The sequence below is a fragment of the Phocoena phocoena genome, chromosome 2, assembly GCF_963924675.1.
Source record: "Phocoena phocoena chromosome 2, mPhoPho1.1, whole genome shotgun sequence".
NCBI classification, from domain to species: domain Eukaryota; kingdom Metazoa; phylum Chordata; class Mammalia; order Artiodactyla; family Phocoenidae; genus Phocoena; species Phocoena phocoena.
Window position 1 is genome coordinate 137,307,532 of NC_089220.1, and position 26,278 is coordinate 137,333,809.

The 26,278-nt window shown below is 44.8% G+C and overlaps 1 protein-coding gene across 7 annotated transcripts in view; it reads right to left on the reverse strand.

Moving 5' to 3' along the window:
• Positions 1 to 26,278, reverse strand: part of NTRK3 (neurotrophic receptor tyrosine kinase 3) — a 378,355-nt gene that overhangs the window by 87,914 nt on the left and 264,163 nt on the right. For 2 of the 7 annotated variants that reach the window (XM_065871978.1, XM_065871977.1), the window contains 2 exons: positions 8,955 to 9,089; positions 7,284 to 7,402 (listed from right to left, as the gene is read on the reverse strand). The exons of 4 other annotated variants lie outside the window; for them this stretch is intronic. In XM_065871978.1, coding sequence (XP_065728050.1) covers positions 7,284 to 7,402; positions 8,955 to 9,089 — 254 coding nt within the window. Of the gene's footprint in view, positions 1 to 7,283; positions 7,403 to 8,954; positions 9,090 to 26,278 lie in introns of those variants that run through there. One more of the 7 variants, XM_065871979.1, reaches the window with a different exon arrangement.

A 26,278-nucleotide genomic window follows, 5' to 3' on the forward strand; every position in this document is an offset into this window, starting at 1 on the left:
ATTATCACGGGGACCAAAACAGACCAAAGCTGGTGTGTGCTTCAGAGTAAAAAAGTAGGTGGCATTTCAGAGCTCTATAAAAGAAGCATCACCAGGCCATAGTTGACAGCAGTGAAGTCACTTTACAGGGGTTAGGTCCTTGCCCTTCTCACTGCAGAATAAACGTAGGGACAAGAGAGGGAAGCCTTGTCCCTTGTCTTTTGAAGGGAAATAGGCCGGTTGCTCCACTGAGGTCCCCAAAGACCGAACCAGGCTTCATTTTGCTGCCATGGTAACAGCACATGGGAGGTAGAAACGGGGAGGAGGAAAGAGAGCTCCATAGACAAGCTGGGTGTCACTGTCAGCCACCAAGGCCTCCGCCATCACTCACCCAAGTCAGGCTTGGTGGGGTTTTTCCGAACTGACATGACACTCTGTTCCTCAAACTTGGATGGAGCCACAAGTCGGACACAACCCTGGAACTCATACCTTTGAGCAGCCTCAACCCTTGGTCTTCAAACCTTCTCCACAGCCATGTAGGCCATTCTGATCCACCTTCCAAACTCTCAGACAGCGCCTGCCACTGCTCTTAGACAGGGTGTGAAGGGAGAATTGCTCTTTCCCTCTCAGGAAAGCCAAGCTCCATTCTTCCTGCCTTATGCCACGTGCCCCCCCGTCCACTCTCAGCCAAATCAAAGGCAGGTTTATGGACATCGGAGCGGCCTTAAGCGGCTCCTATTTGCAGAGGGTCGTGGGAAGACACGTGATCCTGAGATGCCCAGGGCTGCCTCTGGTCTGAGTAGGAAGCTCATGCATCCCCTGTTTTCCAGGCTTGAAAGTCTCAACAAAGCTCTCAGTCAGGGTTTCTCTACAGCTCGGATCTTCCCTGGGAACTTGGAAATCCTGCCTTTCTCCTCTACCCAAGTAGTTCCACCTTCCCAAACGGGACCTGCATGGACCTGGCCTTGCCTTTGGCACAGAATCTGAGTCATCAGCATCCTCTGTGTCCCTCTAGGATCTGTGCTTCTCAGAGATCCTCCTGCCTTTCTGGTTTCTTTCTTGCACGGGAGCCGAACAGGCTGTAGTCAACGGATAACCCCAATATCTCCCTCACTCTCCCCAGTTCTCACAATGCCCCACCCCCAAACCTGCAGAATATCTGAGCAATGCATCCCCTCCAGCTGGAAGGCAAAGGGGGTGGGGAAGGAAGAGCTACTGCTCTCAGGTACACACCCAGGAGGGGACAGGGTCCTGATGGAAAGTGACGAAAAGGCAGCGAGCTCTTAGCCCTCATCACCCACCCAATCTCCTCCCCGAGCAAGCAGAGCTTAAGTCCCAGGGGCAAACTGGGGTCACTTTATCGAAGGAGGAATTGGGATTAAAATCCTACCCTCGGAATCCTGATTAAATTTCCGAACCATGTGCAAAAGCAGACGAGAAACCTGATCTCTTGCCAGCAAGAGATCTTCAACTCACTTTGGGTTCAAGGAGAGTGGAAGGAGGCTTATTTAGCTCTGGGATATATGATTAGATCTTGGCTGAGATTTTCTTGAGAGGTGAGTAGGGCGGTGTTGGGGGGTGGGGGTGGTACAGGATTTCTAAAGGCAAAATGCAGAACCAGAGCTATCCAAGGCAACTGAGGCCACTGGCCGCTTCAGCCGCTCCCCAGCAGTACAGTGGGGATGTCAGGGGTGGGGCAAAGCTAGGGGTGCAGGGGAGTAGAGCTTCAGGCCTCCTGGACAATTTGGATGCAGACCAGGTTCCCCTGAAGCTCCCACCCTCCTCGCTGCCCCGTCGCCTCCTCCGCTGTCACACTGAAGAGTTTCCCCTCTATCCTTCCCAAAGGAGCCTCAGAGCAGCCAGCATCCCTTCACCTTCACGCCTCCCCGTCTGTCCCTCACTGCTACCCTCATCTTGCTCTCCATTTCAGAGTCACTCTGGAGGCCACCTGTGAGTCTAGCCGGAGCTCCGAGTCGGTAAACACTGAAGGAACAAAGGCCCTCTGCCTAGTCCGCATGTGGTGCAGTCCAGGAAGCTACACACGATGAAGTCACCCTGCGTTGATCTGCCGGCTCCCCGTGCTCTCTCCACGGCATCAAACCCTCCCTGGCGTCTAGCTCCTGTATCTGAGACGCTTGAGCGTCTGCTCAGGCCTGGCCTTGACCTGCAGGAGCTGGGCAGAGCCAGGGGAAGCGTCACGGCCCAGTGCTAGGCTGAGGTCACACCTGCGGCTGGGGAGGGGAACATGTGGTACCTGGGAGCTTGGCTACACAAAAGAATTCCCACGTAAGAAGGGAGCGACAGGGTAGCCCAGAGCCCAGCTTCTTGGCTTCCAAATTGAAGATGCTTGGCATCTGCTCTTTCCCTGGGTGAGAAGCACATGGCCGAGCTTCCACACACCAGGAGGTCTTTGAGGAAGGGTGAACAAAGTTCAGATGGGGGTGCACAAGTCAGGCAAGGATCTTCCTTCCACTACCTTCCTGCCTGAAGCCGCTCCTGCTTGCCCAGACCTGAGCAGCCTCACCTACCAACTTGAGGAATCAGGTGTGTCTCATCCAACAAGTCCTTCTTGACAGCAAAGATGCCACCCTTGTCTGTTTGGGGATCTCACCAACTGAAAACCAGATGATTCATCTTAGATGTAAGAAAAACCACATTTTCAGGCATCAAGGGTCACTAAATGCTAGAATGGGTGAAGAAGGAGCGTGGCAGACGTTCTTTTCAAAATCACCGTGTTCGGGTGTTTTCAGGAGGAAGTTAGGGATAGCATCTAGCCCCAAAGACCCCTGAAGGACTTCATCTACGGAGCCAGGGGGAGGCTATGCCTGTGGAGATCTCAGGACTGCAGCTTTCCAGGAGCAGATGGGGCTGCTCTATGGGGCAGCTGAACAGCCAAGAGCACCAGGAGGTCAAAGAGACCCCGTGTCAGTCCTGGCTCTGCCACTCACAGCTGTGAAAACCTGGCCTAGTGATTACTAACCCTTTCTGAGCTTCAGCGTCCTCATGGGTCAAATGTGCCTGGCTCTGAATAGGTGCTTCATAAGTTCGCCATAATGATCGTTACTAAGGCTCCCCAGGAAAGCCCATTCTTTGGAGCTTGGCAACCAGTTCTGGGATCTGTCCACACAACCCTAGTGAAAGACTCAGGTCCTCTCCAGAGCATGTCCCTGAAAGGCCCTACAACTGAGTTGACCACTGTCCTACAGCTTCTTAAGGGTACAGTGGGTTCCCCACCCTCTGAGCTTCAGGGAACAGGGTTCAGAACCAGGGCCCCTCAATCACTCCTTCCAGAATGAAGATCCAGACAGCACATGGCAGGCACACTGGTTTCATGGATTGAAGCTTTGCCACGAAATCCCCTAGGACCAAAACGTAACCTCAAGTCTGAGAAAGCCACTGTGAAATCCTGTGGGTGAGATTCCAAACACAGAGCTACGGGTCTTGTTGGTCCCCTGAGCCTCCCTGCCTGAAGCCTGTCCAACCCAGCATCCTTAGTGGGCTGAGTTCCTCTCTCCATGCCTCCCCTGTGCCAGCGCTGACTGGCCCAGAGCCTCTAACGTTGGGGTAGATGCCATGGGACTTCGAAGCCCAGCAGGAAAGCATGGGGAACAGAATCCTGGACACTCAAAACAGCTCCCCAGTCTCAGCCAGTCCTCATTCCTCCCGGCAACTTTTTCATGCTTCCCTGCCATCTGCCGCGGTCTCTTCTGCTGCTTTAGACCTTCTCAACGCTCTTAGATGTTCTCGCTTGCAGCACAAGGCCTTGCCTTACACTTGATAGGCAAAACAGAAGCCACCAGACAAGAACTCTCTCATTCCCTTGCCTGCCCCAAACCTCTAAACCCTCTTTTCCTCTTCCTCCTGCTGCACCAGGAGAGCTCTCCCTCCACGTGGCTGAGCCTTCCTCCCGAGGATAGGTGCTTTTCTTTCCCATCTTCCCAGGGGCCGTTTCTATTCATCATCTTTTCTCCCAAGCATTGGCAGGATCTACGCATCCTGATAAAAAAAAAAAAAACTTAAATATCTCTACTTATTAATAATGAAATTCTCCCTAGAATCCATGCAGCCTGAAGGACCCAAAGACAGTCTCAACCCTTGGGGCATCCCTGGTCCAATCCTGGAACCCTTGAGAACAGGAGAATGCGGAGCTGGGCAACCCCCTACCCAGGCCACTCTATAGAAAATGAGCTTCCATTGGGGATGAGGTGAGGTGAGGGCTCAAACCAAGCTAGACTTAAATAAGAGATTGAGTAAGGGTAAGTAGAAAAAGCACCAACCTAGCCGAATCAATCCCTGTTGGACTTCCACCTTGAGCTCACCCACCTTACTTCCGCATGCCTCATCTTTATTTCCTAAGTAAGAAGCCCCCAAAAAGCCTACTGAGACCAAGGGAAGGGTCAAAATCCTCCCAGCCCCCGACCTCCTCTCTTGTTCCAAATCTCCTACATACAAAGTCCCTTCCTCCTAAAAGGAAGATATTGTAAGTTACAGAAGGCATTTTGACCCTTCTAGCTGGGTCAGGGCCCAGGAACCAAGGGCAGACAGATACAGCCAGCTCATCTAAGCATTTTAGCCTCAGTAGGACCCCAGGACCCTTCTGCCTCTCCTTTTCTGGTAGCCCACATGAGACCTGACATGAGAGTTTGGCCTACCTTAGTGTGTATGTGTCTGTGGGGGGGCAGGGAGTGGTCTCTGGATGATTGGCATGTTGGCCTACAAGCCCAAAACCCCATCTTCCTCTGGGCAAAGTCACTTCCCCAAGATCCATAAGGGAGATATAAAACCACTGCAACCAAGGGAAAAATTACACTGGCTTACTGGTGCACCAAAGATAAAGGATCCTTCAACCCCACTCCCAGACCCCCTTACACATCAGCTCTGAAGAAAGAATCTCCATAAGCCTTGGCTGTACGGACAATAGAAGAGTCCCCAGCCACCGAGGAGACAAGGGTCTCAGTAACCTGAGTTGTATCTGAAAGAGTCAGGTTTGAACCTGGCTTCTGTCTCTTGTTCTTGTGTGACCCTGAGCGAACCATTCAACCCTCTGTGCCTCTAATTCTTTCTCAGTAAGATGAGGAAACCCTTCACTGTATGGACTCAGTCTGTATCTGGAGGGGTCTCAGTGAAAGCAACCAATGGAACAGATTGTAAAATCCTTTGCAAACAGGACTTGGCTAAGAAACTCCTTTAAAAGAGTAATAGTAAAATTGGGGGGAATTAAAAAACAGGGTAGCCTGAAATTTCTACGTATCTTTAATATTCTTTGCAAAATTGCCAAATAAGAGGTCTGATCCAGTCATTTCATTAGAAAATAAAGTGTTTATTAAGAAACTATACACTGAACACTCCTATATGTCTCTGCGGAAACACAAACGCCCCACGGTCATAGCACAAGGTGAAGAAAATGGCAGAATAAAAGATGCTGGGATGGATGGAGCCTGGGAGGCTGGAAATGAGGTAATGATTTACAATAATTAAAAAACATCATCCTCAAGCTTACTCCTTAAAGCCACACTCAGGAGGGGGCCCTGGCCCAAAGGGTTGGCAGGACACAATGGGGAATAGCCAGACATGAAGCAATGGGGAGCAGGATGGCGGGGAGCTGGGAGGGGCTAAATAAACACACTTCTAGGCCCTTGAGAGAAGCTGAATCCCCGTGTGATACTCTGAACATTCAGGCGCCCGGGAGGCCACCCCAGATACTGGGCAAGAACTTGGAAAGCTGTGCATTTTTAAAGCCCATGGAGGTGTCTGCAGAATCAGGCTGGGAACCCGACGTGAAGAACCACCACCCACAGGACTCAGGACCTAAAACCCTAAGTGGGAATCCTAGCCCCCAGGGAAATTTCCCAAGGCAGAGAATCTGTTATCTGTTACTGTGTCATCACTCCAAAACTTAGTGGATTAAAACCACCACCATTTTGTCCTACGATCTCCCCACGGTTGGCCCCCTCTTCCATGCTCCACCCTCAAGGGGGCAGCCTGTGCTGACCCCCTACAACGGAGGCACCATGGGTGGGTTGGGGGGAACTAGGCCAAGCCCGAAGTCCACTCAGCCAACATGGCAGCAAATCTGGGAGAGGTTCAGGCCCTACAACTGTACCTTTCCTGTTGAAGCAGGGGGAAAAGCATCCCTTTCCCTCTCCCCAGTGGATCAAGTTGAAAATGGGGGAAACAAACCTCCCTCTTTGGGAGAGGGTGGCCATGGAGTAAGGCATGAGTCAAAGCAAGCAAAGTAAACACATATATTGACCAGAGAACAGGATGACACTTCCATTGGAGCCATGAGAGGGGCTGGAGGAGGCCAATTTTTACTTCTCTTCCCCTTCAGTTCATCTTGGCCTTGAAATGGTGATTCCATTGGGTGCCAAAAGTTCTCAGAGTCAAGAATAAGTAAAAGTGGGGTAAGAGAGCCAATCCTGGGATCATGGAACAGCAGGAAGGGCCTTGGTCCCTGATTCCCTTGGTCCCTTGTGGTCCTAGCAGGATGCCCAATTCACGGGCAAGACCTCCTGCAGCCAAAGCTTGTCGGAACTGCAGATCTAGAGGCCAAGAAGGAGCCCTGGAGAAATCCTCTTCTCCAAGGAGTTTTCTAATACCACTCACTGTGAGCCGTTCCAGAGAGAAGAGGAAGTAGGGGGAAAGTGTGTCCAAAAAAAAGGTATGGTTTTCTCCACCAAAAAGAAAAAATACATATATATATAGAAAATGATTGGTTTCCATTCTTTCCTCTGAGACCTAATCTGGTGCCAATACTTGGGCCTGGCTCCCTCTCCTCTCACCGCGCCGTCTCCACCTCTGCTTAGATGTTCTTCCCCACGGGAGGCTGCAGGGCGACGAGGTCACTAAGAGGATGGCCTGGTATCCTAGGGAGAGCCAGGGAGACCCCACGCTTCCAAGCGGGGAAAGTGAGGCCGGAGCACGGCTGGACTTCATCAGGCTTTCTCGTGGTGGTTGGGTTGTTTGTGGAAAGCAAGAGAATGGCTAGTGTATTTAAGAGATGGTTCCTGGTGCACAGGTTTTTAATTCTCTTTATTGGCTCTTAAGATGATGGCAGGAGCTGCCTTGGAGGCCAGAAAAAAAAGGAGCACAGTGATGATTGGAGGGAAAGGGCAACCCTGCCAGTGGCGGATGGGGGCAAACACCCGTCTTGGTGGTGATAAAGGATGCAGGGGCACCGGCGGCTCGTGTAGTTTCTACTTAGCATCCCCGGATCCAAACAGAACAATGCCTAGAGCTTCCAACCTCTCAGAGGGCCCAGCCTACCAAGGTGACATCAAAACAGGGAGGCTTAAAAGGAGTTTTTAAAAGCCATGACGTCCTTTGCTGAAATAAACATTGACATCCTCAACATAGATGCCATGGTTAAGAGGCTTGGAATGTCCGGGAAGGCTTATTGGATTCAACATAATTTCTCTGAAACCTATAAAAAACAAAAACAAAAAAACAGAAAAACAGAAAAAAGCAAAATAAAGTAAAAACCAAAACCCCCAAAGAAGATCAAAACTAGAAGGGGAAACAGAGAGGGAGCTTGAAAGGTAAGGGGAAGAACTAGAGATACGGGACACGGATACAGATATATTGGGAACAGCCAAATGAATTCTCAGCAAAAGGGAAGGATAGGAGGAGGGGATTAACTTAAAACCAAGCATGGTCAGAGAAACTGGAAACACTCCACTTTTGCTGCAGCCTCCACTGAACCGAGGAAGGGACGTGAGCAAAACATTTGGGGGCTTGGCCTTGGATTGTCCTGGAAGAGGAGGGGAGGGGCAGCCTCATCTAAGTAGGAGGAGGCCCTGATGATGAGCTTGAGAGGGAGGTGGGAACAGGGCATAATCGCTAGGGTCCCTGGGGGGCAAAGGGGTGGGAGGAAAATGCTCTCCAGACCTTACATTCTTAAGGGATACCTGAGGGCCATTTCTAACCCTAGGAGCTGGGATAATGTGAACCACCTTTGATTGCACCAGGCTGGGGGCACTGTACTTCCAAGACTATAAACTCCTTCTCCTTCACTTTTTCCTCTCATTTCACCCAGTCAGTGCAATGATGGCTGATCTCTCAGCCTTCCCATAATTCCAAGTCTCATAGGGGATGGAATACCCTGGAGGAGTAGCATTGGTGGCCATCAAGCCATGGGCAGCCTCAAGCAAGGAGGACTTCCATGCTAGCTCAGCTCCTCTCTGGCCCCACCCTGCCATGGACGGAATTAGGATGTCCAGAGACGTGGGTGTTCCTGATCAAATCTCCAGAAGGAGGTTTTTCAGTCAACCCCGGATTAAAATAATGTCTATAAAATAATGTCTGTAACGAGTGCGTGGGTGTTTACGTGCGTGTGCAGACAAGATAGGAGTAAGCCAACCTTTTTAGGAAAGCTGTGTGCAGGTATGTGAAGAGCGTAATGGCAGCTAGACGTTGAGCCTATGATGGGGAGAGATCGAGTTGGTAGCACTGAGACTTTCCCCTCCTCATTCTGAGGGCATATTACGATCAAAACAGAGTTGAGTCATCTTGGATGTTGGGTGCCCTCCGTCTGCAGGGAGTGGGGTTAGATTGTGGAGATGGAGGAAAGTTCCTCACTGATGAGGTCATGTTTAGAGGGAGACTTGGTTTCAACATGAGATGTTTCTGTGCTAGCATCACTATGCTAACCCAGGACAAGGGCTCTCTTGGGTCTGAGGCAGAGGGAAGGCAGGCCATTGGCCTAGAGGGTCTGTGACTCCACTGTTTCTCTCCAGGCAATGGTCCCTCTCTCACTACTCCCAGATGCCTCACCTAGGCTCTGTGAAGTAACCTGGCCTGGAATATTTCCCTCACCTAAGGGATTTTAGTACCAATCCCATACTAGGCATCTAGTCATCCCTGAGTCCTCTGGGACCTACAGAAACTCATGAGGTCTTAAGATCTTAAGAATTAAAATTGGTGAGGGGGACAGGGGGTCTGTACTGCATACAAAGACGTCAAAGGAGGTAACTCACCATGTGACCTTGGGTAAGACACTTCCCCACTCTGGACCTCAGGTTCCTCATATATATAGTGAGTTGATGGGACTAGATGATCTCTATTGTCCTTCAAGTTTAGTATCCCATGATTGTCTATGTTTGAAAAGACCCCTGGCAGAAGAGGCAGACATGGGGGAATTAATGGTCAGTATTGAGCCCCATGTGCAAAGACATGGGGAAGTACTTTTCTTAAGTGCACAAGGCCAGAAACAGAAATCCAGGTGTTCCCAGCTCCTGTACTCACACTGCTTTACCTGTAGGGGCACCTGCTTTATTTTAGGCATAAAATCTAGATACATGGTCCCCTGAGTATCACACAGTGGCATTAAGGAACTGCATGAGGGGATCACCATAAACTCTGTCTAACCTTTCCCTACCATGCTTACCCCCCCATCCCTCTTCTTGGCCCAGGGGAATCCTGAACTTGTGCCCATCACTGCTTTTGTCAATGCCATTTCTGGGGCTGGAAGGATGATTCCTATGAACTGAGCTGATGATCCCACCGGTCTTGAGAATACCTTTTTGGCCCCTTCTCTCCTAGAAAAGAAATTCAGCTACTCTCCAAGAGGGAACAACATGACAAGGGGGAATGAAGAGGAGAAGAGATGGGGTGTTTGGCCCCTTGAAATCGTTCTTGCCTCAGTTAGGGCGTAAACAGAACGACAAAAGCTGGTGGTTCCCTAGAGACCTGACAACTCTAAGTCCTATGAAAGAGGTATCATAGCTTGTGAGTGAAATCTCCCTTGAAGGCCATGCAGCATCGTGGGCCCTGGAAGGCTCCACGTCGGATCCATTAAAGGCAGGGGCCAAGCCTCTGACAAGGTCCCTGAAGCCACCTCCATGAACATGAGCCTTTTCCCATACGAGCCTGGATCTGAAGTTTGTTTTCTCTGGAACTCTTTCCCAGGTGGAGCCTTTCCAAGATTCTAAACGCTGAAGCCTTATAGCATAAGGGGCACCGCTCCAAAATCCTCCATTAGTCCCCCTTTCACTCAGAACAACCCCGGAGCAGGAAGGAAAAGGCGTATGCTCGGGGGAGGGCAGGGGGGACAGGGACCACCATGGACATGGACTAGGAAAGGGAGAGATGGCTGGAGGAAAGGCCAAAGAGGAGCAAATATACTTTTGAAGAAAGCCTCGCCCCTCAGTGGCCCATGGACCCTCACGTCTAACCTTTTCCTCCATCTGTCAACAGCTGTCCCCAGAGTCATCCAGCACAAAGCTACTTGTAGGCCCTCTGTAATTCAGAACAGAGCCTGGTCTTCAGGGACCGTCTAGGTGTATGTTTCCTAAGAAGCAAGCCAGAGACTCTGGGATCGTTTTGGGAAGGGAGGGAAGCTGTGAAGGAAGAGGCTAGGGGGTGCTAAGCACCCAGAGAATTGGATGAAAGCTTTCGGAGCCAATCCCGTTGGGCCAAAAGCCGGTTCAATCTTCAAGGGCAAGTTCTTTAATATTCACTGCATCAAGAGAAGGGCTGCCTTCTATGGCCATGCAACACAAAGGATGGCCTAGACCTTCACACCTTTCTGTTTTTCTGACAATCTTGTAAATCCTAATCATCTCACCCTCTCCGGGGTTTCATCCCAGCCCCACTCTCTTGCTCTGGCCTTGGAAGTCTAGCGCTACCAGCTTTCCAGCACCCACCAGTGAGAACTTCCCTGGCATCTTTTGTCTACACACTCATATGACTTTGGATTCTCAAGGCCTGACTTTCTGTCCCTGCTTCTTCCTTTTTGTTATCTGACATGGTAATTTTATTCCCTAACCCCATAAAGTGGGTTTGGGTTACGGCCTTGATAAAAGGACCAATACCAAATGGAGCCCTATTGGATTATTTCCCAACATTCCCTCATCAAATGTATTCATTCATCCTCTTAAAGTTGCTACATCACAGAAATGCTTAGCATTTACATAGCATTGGCTGTGAGAAAGGGGAGGTTGATATACACAGGAGTCCTGGCACTGAGGTCATGGGTAGCTTAATCATAGGGAATCAGAGGCACAGAGCAATTGAGATCCTTGTCCAGAGAGAGTGAGAGCAGGAGGGGTCCACAGGATAGATGTCAGGGTGGGGAGCCTGCATTGTACCCCACCCCAGTCAGGGGGCATTCTAGCCACACCCTCTATACCACTCCCCAAGGGGTGAGAAGATGTGAAATGTCTTGAAGCATGCTGTGGGCAGGAATGGGCTAAAGAAGGGAGACTCAAGCAATGCCCAGCTATAATAGCCCTACCATCCAATGCATCACTGATCACCCTGGAATCCAAAGACCTATATAAGTTAGTGATGGTGCCAGGCACTGTTTACAGTTAATTAAGTATCTCCATTTTATTTTATTTTATTTTTTTGGCTGCACCACGCAGCTTGCGGGATCTTAGTTCCCCGATCAGGGATTGAACCCAGGCCCTGGCAGTGGAAGCGCAGAGTCCTAACCGCTGGACCACCAGGGAAGTCCCTCCAATATCTTTTAAAAGTTGATATTATTAACTCTATTTTACATGTGGGAAAACTAAGGCTCAGTAATGTATATTAAAAAAAAAAAAACCAAGTACACTTTGTGGCAGAGTCTGATATTGAACATTGAACCAAGTTTTTCATAACCTTAAACTCCTTATAATGAACTGCTTTGCAATATGGCTTCCATTTGTTGAAAATCAATGTACGGAAAAGGAGGCAGAAATGGAGGTCAAGGCCGCAGTGATGGGGACATTCTCCAGGGGAAGCAGGGCTTTACCTCCGGCTCCTTCTGCAAGGCCTGGCTGGAGGGCTAGAGTGTTCCTTCCTCACTAACAGCTTCCCTACCAGGGAGCCGAGTGCCCCCCATGCCCCGCCACTGCCCTCCTCCAGTAGGTGCCCAGCTCAACCCTTTCCCATGCTGCCTCATTTTCTGCAAGTGTTAGCCAGCCACACCTACCACTTGGTGTGTATTAGGACCTACCAAGTAAAGAACCCCAAACTCTATCTAGACATTGACCCCTTCATTTTGATGTTACTTCTGGGAGTTCAGCTTAAGAAGGATGAAAAGTAAACCTGATGAAAGAGAGATAATCATGAATTTGTAGAGAAGAGCAATTGTTCAGAACATAGTCACACCTAGAGCAAGAGTGTAGAATCTGAGAATCCTCCTGGGAGGCCAAGTACGGAGCCCAGAATTGCTCTCTCCCCAGCACTCTCCCCTTGGGTCACTATGTGAGCAAGAAGTGACAGGAAAAGGTACATTATGGTAAAGAAAATGTCTCTCATAAATGTCGCTTGCTTCGTTTGCTGCCTGTGTGGTGACCTCTCTAAGGTCATGGGAAGAAGGTCATCAAAGAGCCCCAGTGATCCCGGGTTATGACTATTGTTACGTGGTTCTGTACCTTTGCCTCCTGATGTGGCTATTATTGCTCTCAATCTAAGTTCTTTCCTGCCATCAGATTCAGTAAAAAGATTGTGGCACTGAGCCATGCGGGTGAGACCCAAATACCTAGACTTGCTGGCCACAAATGATCTTACTTAAAGCTCTCAGATCATTTCCTCTGTTATTCTGAGGTTGCAAACCTAACCAATGGGCCATCTGTGGCTCTGGGTTGTGTCTCCTTTTAGCGTGATTTTTAAAAATTTTTTGAATTAGTTGCCAACATCTAAAAGTTGGAAGATTTCACATTTAAAATATCCCTATTTCTAGCTTCCCTTAAAAATCCAAGAGTTCTGTCAATGTTGGGCCAGCATTTCTGCACAATGATAATCAGCTAGAGCAAAGTGGTGGCCACTCCATTTAGACAGGGCATGTGTTCTCTAATTCGCCATATGCCACACTACTCCCTATTATCCTCCACCTGGTCCCTTCACTTATTTACAATCCCTGCATGGTTTGTCTTAGCATTTGAGTTGAAAACTTTACAATAAACATAAAGCCAGCACTAGGTTATGGGCTGTGCATTAAAGGCCAGGGAATGCCCTCTCAACAAGCCTCACTGATTATCCCTATAATGACCAAACTTATGCTCCCTCTGGTTATGGTTAAAAATGATACATAGTGGCTGGAAACGTCCATCAGAGGGATAAACCTATCTCAGAAAGAGGAGATAGTTCAGGAATTGAACTGTATGGGTAAGAGGGCATTGTGTTCAGAAATCAGGTTCCCAAGAAGAAAGCATGCTAGAGACCACTTATAATGCTACTGTTGGGTGAGAAGATGGTATTTTGGGTATTTGTATCATCAGCTGGCTGTGCTTCCACTTTCCTTGACACATGGAAGGCACTTGACCAAAGGTTACCAAGTGCCAGCTAGCAGGACTTTTCAATACAGCTGTTAAATTTCATGGGGTATGATTGGACTCAAAGTATTCCCATATCCTTACAACAACAAACATGCTACAAAGGCTTCTATAGGGTATGCAAATGTACTTGGAACTGAAACGTCCCTCTTGTACATTTTATGGCTAAGAGTGCTGAGCTGAGATCCCCAGCTTCAGTACGCAGCACCTTTTCCTGTAAAGTTGCCTCAATACTGCTGGGAAAATCAATGATGAGACTGCCCTGGCCCACGTGCAAAGCCGGCTTCCAGCTGTGCGCAGATGCTCTCAGGGAGGAGGCTGCTGCTGAATGTAACCCAAATGTGAGTTCGCTCGGGGAATCATGCCAGGAGAAGTCACAGTGGGAGGGCATCCACACCTAAGCGAAATAAAAGGGCATGGAACACTGAGATTCTCAGACGAAAGCCAAAGGCTCTTCCCTGAAGGAATCTTGAAGGTTCTCCTGACTCTTCCCTGAGGAATACTGCAAGGCTTGCACTCAAAAGGAGGAGGAATGTGCTTGGGAGCTTCGCTCTTGGCATCACTATTGTCCCAACAATAAGCTGAGCTTGGATCAAAGGAGTGAAATGTTAGTTCCAGAGAAAGGGAAATTCCTTCTACTCCAGGACCTGGATGAAGTGACCTCTTAGAATCAAAATACTTCACAAGCCATGGAGTAAAATTAGTCACCTGGTAAAACCTGTTTACCATTCTCAAAATTAACTATATAAGGGACAATTTGTAATACCAGAATATCTCTTGCTTAATTGAGAGGAGAGAGAGCCTCAGGTATGAATAACCTTTCTCTATGTTCACTCCCTCCCTGCACTTCAAAATACTTGTCTTTATATTCAGCATATTTTCCCCTTTTTGATTCTTTTGATTCTTTTCCAGTGTTTGAAATGTCTGAAATAAGAAAGCGTAGAGATTATCAAAACTGTGTACCTACCACCCAGTATTAACAATTTATTACATTTGGATATCTTCTTTCCAAATTTTTGAGAGAAATAATACATGACGCCTATGGTTGTGAGCCCATGTGAATGCATCCATGATCCTGTCCCTAACCTAATCCCTCACCAGAGGTAATCACTGCCCTGAAATAGATGAGGGTCATTTCCAGGCATCTTTTAATAATTTGCCTGCAGAGGTATATATCTGTAAGAAAATTGGCTAAGTTTGAATTTTAAAACAAGGGATGTTTTTTCTAGATTTATCCACATTAAGACTTGTAGTTCTGTAACTTGTAACTGATGTAGTCTATCATGTGACTATACTATAAATTATCTGTCTGTTCTACTAACTGACACTTATTTCCATTCTGTCATTACTCCAAAAAAAGTTGCAATAAATATTATTACACAAGTCTCTATACGTGCATGTGGGAGAGTTTCTCTAGAGCAGCAGTTGGCAAACTTTTCCTGTAAAGGCCCAGATAATAAATACTATTTTAGGCTTTATACAAATCATACGGTCTCTGCTGCTGCTACTAAATTCTGTCATTGTAGTCTGAAAGCAGCCATAGACAACACAGAAACAAACAAATGTGTTCCGATAAAACTTCAATGATAAAAACAGACAGGAACCAGATCTGGGCCTTGGCCCACAGGCCACTGTTTGCTGACCTCTAGAGGCTTGTTACTCAAACTATGGGCATGTAGACCAGCATCAGCATCAGCTAGGAGTTTGGTAGAAATGGAGACTCTTAGACCTCAGTGAATCAACATCTTCATTTTAACAAGTTCTTCAGGTGATTTCTATGTACAAAAAAATGTTTCAGAAGAATGACTTTAGTCATTTATAATTTAGTCATTTAGTCATTTATAATTTAGTGTGTAGAAATCCTTCACTGTATTGCTAAACGTTTCCCCAAACTGATGGGACCAACTCATATTTCTACGATCACTAAATGGATGAACGTCATACCCTGTATCTCCACATATGATATTAACTGATGTGTGACAGATGTTATCTTCTTGTAGCTTTAAGGTGCATTTCCCTGATTACTGCTGAGGTTCACATCATCTCAATTAGAGTTTCCTGTTCTGTGAAGTGTCTCTCCCTATACTTTCTTCATTGTGTTGTGTGTGTTATACGTGTGTGTGCATTATATATATTATGTGTGTATGCGTGGATATATATTACCTATATAATAATATTATATAATAATATGTAATATATAATACATACACATACTATATATATCTATACATACATACATACATTGTATATAAGTTGGTCTTTTTTATTTGTGGGAATTTGTTATTTATTCTGCATGTAAATTCTTTGTTGGCTGTATGCATTGGAATTATGTTCTCTCAGTCTATGGTTTATCTTTTACCTTTGTATATGGTAAAATTAAAGATTTTAAAAAATTAACGTAGACAAATGCATTAATCTTTCCCTTTATGTTATTTATAATATGTATCTTAAGATTCTCCTCCCTCAATGTCAAAGGATATACTCTTTTCCTCCAAAAGTACTATATTTAACAATCTCTCTTAGAGAAGAATTCCAAAAATTTATGTAGCGTCTCCTCACTCAAGGAAATGGAGCTTAACTCCCCACCTTGTGTGCTGTGTTTATCAGCTTACTTCCAAAGAGTATGGCAAGGGGAAAACGTAACTTTACAGTGGAGAATCCTGGTCTCAGCCAGGCGATCAGGGCTAGCATATTCAGTGATGCCATGTGATAAGCATGATATGATGTGATGAGGGCAGCACACATCTCCGTGGTCTTCCTCCCCAAAACTCATGACCCCAGCCAACAAGACTAAATTGGGAGGCATTCTGCATAAAATCTGACCTCAAAACTGTCAAGGTAATCAAGGACAAGGAAAGTCTGAGAAACTGTCACAGATCGGATGAGGTTAAAGAACCATGATTACTAAATGTAATGTGGTATTCTGGATGGGATTCTGAAACAGAAAACGGACATTTGAGGAAAAACTGGTGAAATCAGAAAGAAGTATTGAGTTTAGTTAACAATAACGTGCCAAAGCTGGCTTCTTAGTTGTGACAAATGTGTCATGGTGATTTAGGATGATTACAATAGAGAAAACTGAGTGAGAAGTATAAGAGAATTCTCTGCATTCTTGTTGCAACGTTTCTGTATATCTAAAAGTATTTTAAAACAAAAACCTTATCTAAAGCAAAAAGTTCTACTTTTAAATTTCACCCAGAATTTATAATTTATTGTGTGGCTGGTATGAGATTATTTTTCCTCATGTGGTTTTATTGAATAAATTCTCCCTTTCATACTGATTTGCAATGACACATCAAAAATACACACATAGCCACACATCTTTCTGTTTGTTTGTTTATCTATATATCTACATACATACACATGTATGTTTTCTGAGTGCTAAAAACATATTATTATACTTTCGCCTATTTGTCTCCCCATCTTAATTACTAGAACTTTATAATAAGTTTTTTTGTCTTTGTCTATGAGAGCAAATCTCCTCAACCTTCTTTTAAAAAAATACCTTGGCTATTCTTTGTCTTTCATTCTCTCATATAAATTATAGAATAAGCTTATCAAGCAAGTGTCTTCAAAAACCCTGCTGGGATTTTTATTGGGAGTGTATTTAATTTATACACTTGGGGGATAATCAACATCTTCATTATATTGGTTCTTCCTATTTATGAATAAGATATATGCTCCATTTTCTCATTCTTCTTTTATACTCTTAATATTGTCTTGTATTTTCTAGAAGATATTGCATATCCTTTGTAGAATTTATATTTTTTTGCCTTTTTTGTTTTATTTCATTTTTGCTATTGTAAGTGTGATTTGTTTTCAGTTAAATTTTTCTAACTGTGTTTAGGGAATATATTAATTTGTGTTTACTGATCTTGTATTAGTAACGTTGCTGAGCTCTCTAACTTGTTCTAGCTTTACAAATACCTTTTGATATTCTATGTAGGATGATCATATCATTCACAAAAAGATGGTCGTATATCTTTCCACAATTCTTATATTTCTTTTCTTGTCTTATTGCATTGGGTAGAATATCCAGATCATTGTTGAGTAAAAGTCAGGATAACAAACATCTTTATTGTTAACTGTTTTTTTTTTTCTACATGGTTCATAATGTTGGATTGTAGTTTATTTTGAGTAGGAAGTTTTTTTTTCTCTCTTTTCCTTTTGTGCTCAGTCATCATTGTCTAATGTTTTTGGTGTTGTTGTTGTTATTGCTGCCTCCACCAAGGCTCTTAGAACTTCAATTCCAAACCCATCCTATAATGATGGCCTGGGGCCCCTAAAAGGTGATAACATTTTAAAATAAAAAGCTGCTGAAAACAAAAAGTTCTACTTCTAAATTTCAACCAGAATTTATAACTTACTCTGTGACTGGTATGAGGTAATAATATAACTTTATTATTCCTCATGTTGAATAGTTTCTCCCTTCCATACTGATTTGCAATGGGATATAGCAGAACCGTCTTCAGCTAGGTGAGTGGCTTAAGTCAGTTCATCATCTCACGGTTACATCTTTACCTCTCTCCCCTACCTCCTTAGGTTCAGAGATTCCTATTAGCTGTACTCTCAGATAGGGGTTGGCAACACTATTTTTTCAGACTCTTTTCATCAGTGTGGAAGCCTGTCCCCAACCCATGGCTTCAAGCAGTGACTCTAGCCCTGATCCCTTGACAATCTGGACCACATATAGTTGTGCAGGACCCTTGAGAGCTAAATTTCTGTCCTTACTTTTTGCCTCCAGACTTGGAGCCCAGCCTGAGAATGAATGTACCTCTGCTCATCAACCTTTTGTTTCTGTACTATTTCTGACTCATCAGGTTACTTATCTTGCTCTTAGGCCCACATAGCTGGGTCTTAGACCCAGCTATGTGTTCTTATATTTTTCTGTCACTGCGATGTGTTTGGAGCAGAGGAGGTGTACTAAAGCATGAACCCACTGCACCATCTTGACCACAGCCTGATTACTTTTCTTTATTTCTGTATGAGAGAAAGATGTATTTTCTTTTTTTCTTTAACTGGTGCCTTCAATCCTATCTCCAACTTCTTTCCTCAATTATTTCCTATCTCTCCAGTATCTTCCATAAATCCTGTTCTATTCCCCTTTCTGTAGAAATCTACATATGGTCAATTCTATCTTTTGGTATGTGCTCATGTACCAAATCCATGTGTGCCTACATTCCCAGTCTCTCACCTAGTAAATGATGGAGCAATGTCCTCCACTTTACATACCGTCTGCTATCATCCCATTTCCTTAGTTCCTTTGGGTACCAACATTTTGCATGATCCAATTCCAACTATAACTCCACTATCTCACAGATCGTTAATGCTTAACTTCCCATAAACCAAGTTCTATTCCCTCCACAGAAACTGACCTCTTGAAGATCACCAATGGTTACTCCATAACTAGATTTTCTCCATTCCTCTTCACCTTGGTCATTCCACAGAGTGTGGTATCTCAACCATCCCACATCCCCCATGACACTTATAATACTGTGTCATCTTTCTACCTTTCCGCTCCTGTTCTTTCTGTTGGCTTCTTTTCCTCCACCTGTACCTATGGTGGTTTCTCAAGGATCAGTCCTTTCACCCTTGGTTACTCAGAGTGTTTCTTGGACCAGCAACTGAGAGCTTGCTAGAAATGAGGACTCTCAAGCTCTTACTCCAAACCTAGTGAATCAAAACCTGTATTTTAACAGAATCCTCAGGTGATTAAAGTATAGGAATGCTGTTCTAGCCATCTTCTCTCTCTCTCTCTCTCTCTCTCTCTCTCCTTGTACATCATTAATGTCCACATCCAGGGGTGTGACATCTAACCCTTTAACTCCAGCCAAAACCTTTCTTCTAAATTCCATTCTCATGATGCCAACTGGCTACTTGGCATTTCCATTATTGTGCATCATAACCACAAACCCAACATTTCTATAATCCCCATCCCAAACAATTTCCCTTCTTGATAGGCCAATTCTTTAAAATCTCTACCATGCTTATAATCACCTAGGCACAAACTATTGGAACCATCCTCATTTCTTGCCAGTGTCTTTCTAATTTCCCATATCTAATCAAACATCAGGTTTCAATACTTGTTTTACAGTATCTCATGTACACATGCTTCTACTAGATTCCCCACTTCAGCAAAGCATGGCAGAAAGATCTGGAGACCGATTGACTGGCTATCAAATTCCTGTTCTACTACCTACCAGGTATGTGTGACTTTAAAACCTTAAGTAAATTACCTAAATTCTCAGAGCCTTGATTTCCCTTTCTGTAAATTGGAAATACCATTATCTATCTTGCAGGTGCTGTTGTGATTTAAAAAAAAAAAAAAGCATCAGGTCAAAGTCTGGCACATGAAACAGATGATTAACAAGTACTGGTTTAGGCTTCCTCAACCCCCATTTCAATTTTAAGGCCACTGTTTTGGGGCTTTGTAATATATTCCTCTGATTCCAGTCCCTAGGTTAAGCTTTCTGACACACCATTGTCAAATTATGTCACTAAAACATCATGTTCACCAATCCACCACCGTGTTCAGGGGCCAACACAGATTGAAAGTACCTTTGTATGAATCCCAGATGGCTTAGGCTGCCATCCTGGTCTTGCCACACCCTGTTTTCAGCCAGATATTCTGCCCTTGTCACCCACCCCTCCCCTATACACAATCTCTGGTTAGATAAACTCTAAGTTGACCATATCTTACAGTTTTTAGTTTCCGTCCTCACTTCCATGGTATTGTGCTGTCCTGAGTGTTTATCTTCTAACTTATTTTCCCCATCCAATTCCCATGAATTCTTCAATAACCAGCTCAAATCTCACTGTCTGTATAAGTCATTTGGCAGTTAATTGTGACTTTCTGTGTGATATTTCTTCTCCTGTTATCTGGAACTGTTTTAAATATAATATACAACAGTGAAACTATTCATGGATATATTTTTTTCATTTCTCAGTAAGATCATTTTTTAAAAAAACCTAACGACTAGTATTTATAAGCATTTACACATGCCCAGACAATGAGTGAAGTATTGTGCATGGACTTCCTCATCTAACATTCACAGCATCCCTATGAGGGGAGAACTGTTATGGTCCCTAGTTTGTGGATGAAGAAAAAAAGGAGTGAAGATGTTCGGTAACTCATGTCAAGTTGCCCTGTGAATAAGATGCAGCGCCATCTTGAATCTAGGCTTTCTCATTCCAGCTCTTGTGCTATATTGAATTGTGCTATATTAACCCCCCTGCTATACTGAAACCAAATCAGGAAGCACTTCCAACAGCTCCCTCTATTTCTCACCTGATAGACTAGCATTTTAGAGAATAGAAAACTTATTTTTTAGAACCGTGTGGTATGACTCGTGTGTGTGTGTGTGTGTGTGTGTGTGTGTGAATCTGTATAACAATATGCCACATTATTTTGAAGTTCTACTATAGTATCTTGGCATTTACAAAGCATTTCTTCTTCCAAAACTTTAAATGATTATGTTAACCTTACAATAACTCTGTTAGGTAAGGAAAGAGAAAAAAAATTATCTTAACATCAATGCCTCCTTCTTGATCATGTGGCTCTCCCAGAACCCAAGTCCTCAATCTATCTGCTATCCCAGGGTGCCTGACTTTCCTCAGGGTCATGGCCATTTTGTTTAGGCTCCAATGAGCAAAAGGCAAAGGCCTGAATCTAGCAGGAAATGTAATCAATAAAGTCCAAATCCCTGAGTGGTATAAATTTTAAGCAGATTATCTTAGAGTAGGGTATGGCTAATAGGATCAAGTAGCTGGCACATTCTAAATTTATAGCCCTAACAATTAAAGAATATAAACCTATGAGTTGCTTTTCTGACTTGGAATTCCTATGATTAGTGATAATGATGAAGGTATTGAAAATAATGGTGAAGGGAAAGATGAAAAGAAGACAGACAAGAAGGGTCCCACCATGTGTCTCTATAGAGCAATGGTTCTTAACCTTTCTTGGGGTTTGTTCTCTTTAACTAGAGGGAAGCATCATACACACAGAGACACACACACAAAAAGACTCATTCATTTTGGGCAGTGGCGGTGTCATGGTCTAGCTAGGAACCACATTAAGAGTAGTAGATAGATGCTATACAGGTCAGAAAGCATCAGCACTTTGCAATGACAGACACCAGCAAATGCAGATTCAAATACCTGCTTTCATTGTGCTCCAAATCTCCAAATTGCCAACACGTATTGAGGGGCCTCCTGTGCTCACGGGCACTATGTTCAGAGGTGGGAAGGGGAATACCAAGATGAGTAAAACCCAGTGACTACCCCAGAGAAACTTAAAATCCAGTGCCATGTACGTGAAGGTTAGACCTTTCTAAGCTTACCTAGCAATAATTTTTGCAAATATCTGAGTAGCAATTTTCCACGAGCAAAAAAAGAAAAAGAAGTGTACAGTCAACCAGGATCCTAAAATAAATTATTATAATGTGGGATCTACTCTAGCAAGTGTTGAGAGAAAGGTACCCACCCAGAGCTGTGGGACTTCAGTGGGGGAGCAATCCCATGCGAGGAGGAGAGGGGGTGGGAAAGATGGTCACTAGGCAGAAATGCGTGGGGGGCATTGCAAATGGTGGGAGAAGCATGGGTGAAGTATAACAAGTGGGGGATTGTTATGGGTTGATTTGTGCCCCTGCAAAAGATAACTCCGCTACTTCAGAATGTGACCTTATTTGGAAACATTATCTTTGCAGATGATCAAGTTAAGATGAAATCATTAACACTGTCAATCAATTGTACTTCAATAAAAAAAAAAAAAAGATGAGGTTACTAGGGTAGGCTCTAATCTAATATGACTGTCCTTATAATGGGAAATTTGGACACACAGATACACACACACACACACACACACACACACACACACACACACACACTAAGAATGCCACGTGAACCCGAAGGCAGAGACTCAGGTGATGCATCTACAAGGAATGCCCAAGATTGCTAGCAAAATACCAGAATCTAGGAGATACACACACAACAGATATTTTCTTAGTGCTTTCAGAGGGAGCATGGCCCTGCCGACAACTTGCTCTTGGATTTCTGGCCTCCAGAAATGTGAGACAATAAATTTCTATTGTTTTAATATGGCAAGTTTGTCGTACTTTGTTAGAGCAGCCCTAGGAAACTAAAAACAGGGTTGTTTTTTTTTTTTTCCAGAGAAGCACAGTATAATTTGGCTGGAACACAGCAGGAATAAGGGAGAAATGGGGAACCAGCTCAGCAGGGGACATTAGGAAAGCAGTGTTGGGCACTTTTTGTGGGTAATCTTATAAAACTGTGACACCCCCAATCAAGGGACGGTACTTGGGCTGCACTGTGGAAAGAATTTAGAAATTGATGGACAGATAGCTGAACACAGACAGACAGATAAACAAAGACTGATGAGGGATCAATAGATATGGTATAGGTGGATACATGGATATGAGATTTAGATTCAGTGACGTATCAGTGAATGACCATGATCTTTCTACTTAATGTTAAAAATCAATTTCTAAATGTTGAATCCTGTTTCCCACTTTCAAAACAATGTCACATAGGCTTGGGAGAACAAGTCTTATAAATTTACAGGAGTTACACACCTGGGGAAGTAGTCTCAGGGACAGGGAGCCCCTGCTCAGGCAGACACACTCAGCCTGCACTTAGCAACTCTAGGTGACAGCTGTGGGTCACCTCCGCCCTTAGGGACCTTGGCTGAAACAGCCAGGTGTAATAGAAATGACCTCATGCCTTAAAAGCAGGACCGGAAGAGCATTAGGGCCTTCCGAGGAATTAACTAGAGTGGGAGACGACCTCCTCAGAGCAGATTGCATTTGCTGAGGCTTTTTTTCTTTTTTTTTAAATTAATTTTTATTGGAGTATATTCGCTTTACAAAGTTGTGTTAGTTTCTGCCGTGCAGCAAAGTGAGTCAGTTCTACGTATACATATAACCACCATTTTTTAGATATCTTGCCATTTAGGTCACCACAGAGCATTGAGTAGAGTTCCCTGTGCTATACAGTAGGTTCTCCTTGGTTATCTGTTTTATACATAGTAGTGTATATATGTCAATCCCAATCTCCCAATTCATCCCACCCCTCCTTCCCCCATTGGTAACCATAAGTTTGTTCTCTACATCTATGAGAGAGAGAAGATTGCTGAGAAGATGGGAAGGAAAAGTTACTTCCGGCAGAAAGAACTACTTGAGTGATGGTCTTAGTGGGGAGGTATAAGATACGTCTGAGGAGTGCAAGGAGGTCCTATTGGGAAATAAATGGAGATTAGCTTGGGGCAGATGTTGAAGGAGCTCAGGAGCTTGAGCAATGGATGAGTTCGGATAAATGTGACAGAGGGAATGAGTGGTGAGGTAGGGCAGGGGCCTGCAAGCATTTTCTGTCAAGGGCCAGATAGTAAGTATTTCTGGCTTTCCAGGCCATACGGTCTCTGTTGCAACTATGCAACTCTGCCAGCATCACGTAAAAGCTGCCACGGACAGTAGGTAATGAATGAGTGTGGCTGTGTTCCCATAAACTTCATTTATGGACACTGAAATTTGAATTTCATATTATTTTCACGTGTTACAAAAGATGATAGTTCTCTTGATATTTTCCTATCATTTGAAAATAAAATGATTCTTAGTTCCTGAGCTGTCCAAAAAAGCAGGTGGTGGGCTAGACCAGGCCCGCATGTTAGAGCGTGCAGACCCCTGGGTTAAAGGGTGACTGAGGCACAGGTGGACAGTGGTCAGTTAGGGCTGGGATCATGAAAGGAGAATCAAGGAGATGGATGCCAGAGAAATGCAAAGGTATCTTATGCAAATCAGGCATTTTGCATCTCATTAAATGTGGGAGGTGGGAGAGGAGGTGGGGTCTAGGCAGCCCCAGGGCTCTCCAGCGTGACTGATCACAGGACCATTGGCAACACTGCAGAGCACCTGAAAAGGAGTAGGTGTGGGAGAGCAGGTGATGTTTTCAGAACAAGCCCAGAAGAGCATCCTGCAGCCCTTAAAGGAAGTGTAGCAACACTTGGAATCGGAATTAGGAACCTTACACTCTTGACTTTATTTCATCAGACCGGAAGCAAGACACTTGTCCTTAAGCGATGCTCCGCAAGCAATGCACTACAGCACACATGGTAATTCTCAGCTCAAAGCTCTGTCGTCTACTCCAGTCAGAGTAGAGCTGCTTTAGATATGACAAGATCAGTGGAAGAACTGAGACTAAGGTCAATTTATGGCAGAAACTTTGTGCATTGATGAATTCTTTGGGGATCTCCCTGTTCCTATCATCCCCCAAGCACACCAGCTGGCTTAGGAGTCAGGAGATATGATTTTTAGGCTCTGGACTCTCACCATAGTCAACTAATTCAACGCCTTAGGGGCCTTGTTTCCTCTTCTAATGAGGATGAGACTATCTTTCTTGCTTGAGGAGCAAAGAGAAAGGTGTAATTGCCCTGAGCATGGTAAAGGGAATAAGCAAATCCTAAGTTTCACCTCTTGTTCTGCCAGCAACCAGGTGTGGGTACACACACAAGTGATGTCACCCCCTGAACTCAGGCTTTCCACTGTATAATAAGGATAATTTTACTTCCCTTGGAGGCCCGGGGGGTTACAAATATGTATGTGAAATGCACAGGGCGGTGCCTGGCCACAAGCAGAATGAATTAGATTCTAATTCCAAATGTGACCCATAGGCAATGTGCAATGATGAAGACATAGATGCCCTAGGAAGAGAGACAAGGCAGTGAAATGATGAGACATTGGGTTTGAACTCAGTTATAGAATCTCTCAGTCCTACAAATCCTTCAAAACTCCCAGGCAATGAGTGTGAGTACAGTTATATTCTTATCATCCTGGGTGACCCTTCTCAGCTTTATTATTCCACTAAATCAACAGGCTCTGGAAGGTATTCCACCTGCAAATATACACCCAGACAGACACAGAGAGTTGAGGGGTGCATGAGGTTTTTATATGACTGCATTTTAGCAGGTCATGTGTTCTTAATTCCAAAAACGCCACCTCTTCCTATTGTCACAACAGGTCATGTCACACTTTATGTAACCACCAGGGCTCCCAAAGCAGTTGAACATGAGCTGGAATCAGACTGTACGAATCACCATGTTTTCACCCACTGTAAAGACCTTACTCCTCCCCAAGTATCAAATGTGATCAAGTCTTACCATTATCTTAACATCTAGTACTTTTGATGGAGATGTGTGCTTTGAGACCTAGGGGAAAGATATGAAATTGGGGTACTTTTCCTTCGTAAGACACTTGGGGTCATGGTTTCTCCAGAGATGTGCCATAAGCACTTAGATAAAACCTGCACCTCTTCTGAACACTTGTGGACCCCAAAGTCCATGTCATCCCATGCAATTTGTACCAGTGGCAGCAGAATGAGAACTGGACAATCAAGCAGATGGCCGACACTGAGAGACAGGGAAGGCCCATGACCTCTCTAAGCTTCAGTTTTTCAATCTATAAAATAGAAATAAAACTTTTATACCTTCTCCCTCACCAGGCCATTATGAACTTTAAATAAGAGTCTGTCGGAGTCTGCCTTGAAAGAGTACAGGATTTCTTAGTCTCTACCTTACTGACATTTGGGGCCAAATATTCTAGATTGTGGGCAGCTGTCCTGTGTATTGTAGGATGTTTAGCATCCTACAATAGATGCCAGTACCACCCTCCATCCCATTGGGACAACTAAAATTGTCTCTAGACATTCTCAAATGTCCCCTGGGGTAGGGGGCAGAGTCATCCATGATGGAAACCACTGTTACAATGTGTTCTATACCAGTAGAGGACCTCACCACCCGCTGTACTCCAGGAACTGGAGAAATCAGGATCCTTAATGCCAACTAAAATTCTGTCTTCAGCCATAATATATTCTGATGCTCCCCAAAGCCATGGACCATTAATAGGACTGAGAACAACATGGCTGCCTGCTGTGATGTGTGTGCCCTGGCTGTCGGCAAGGGGGTCAAGGACGCCTTGGCTGCATGAGCTGTGGGGTGGTGGCCACGCTGGGAGCGGATGCCTACACAGTGGTGG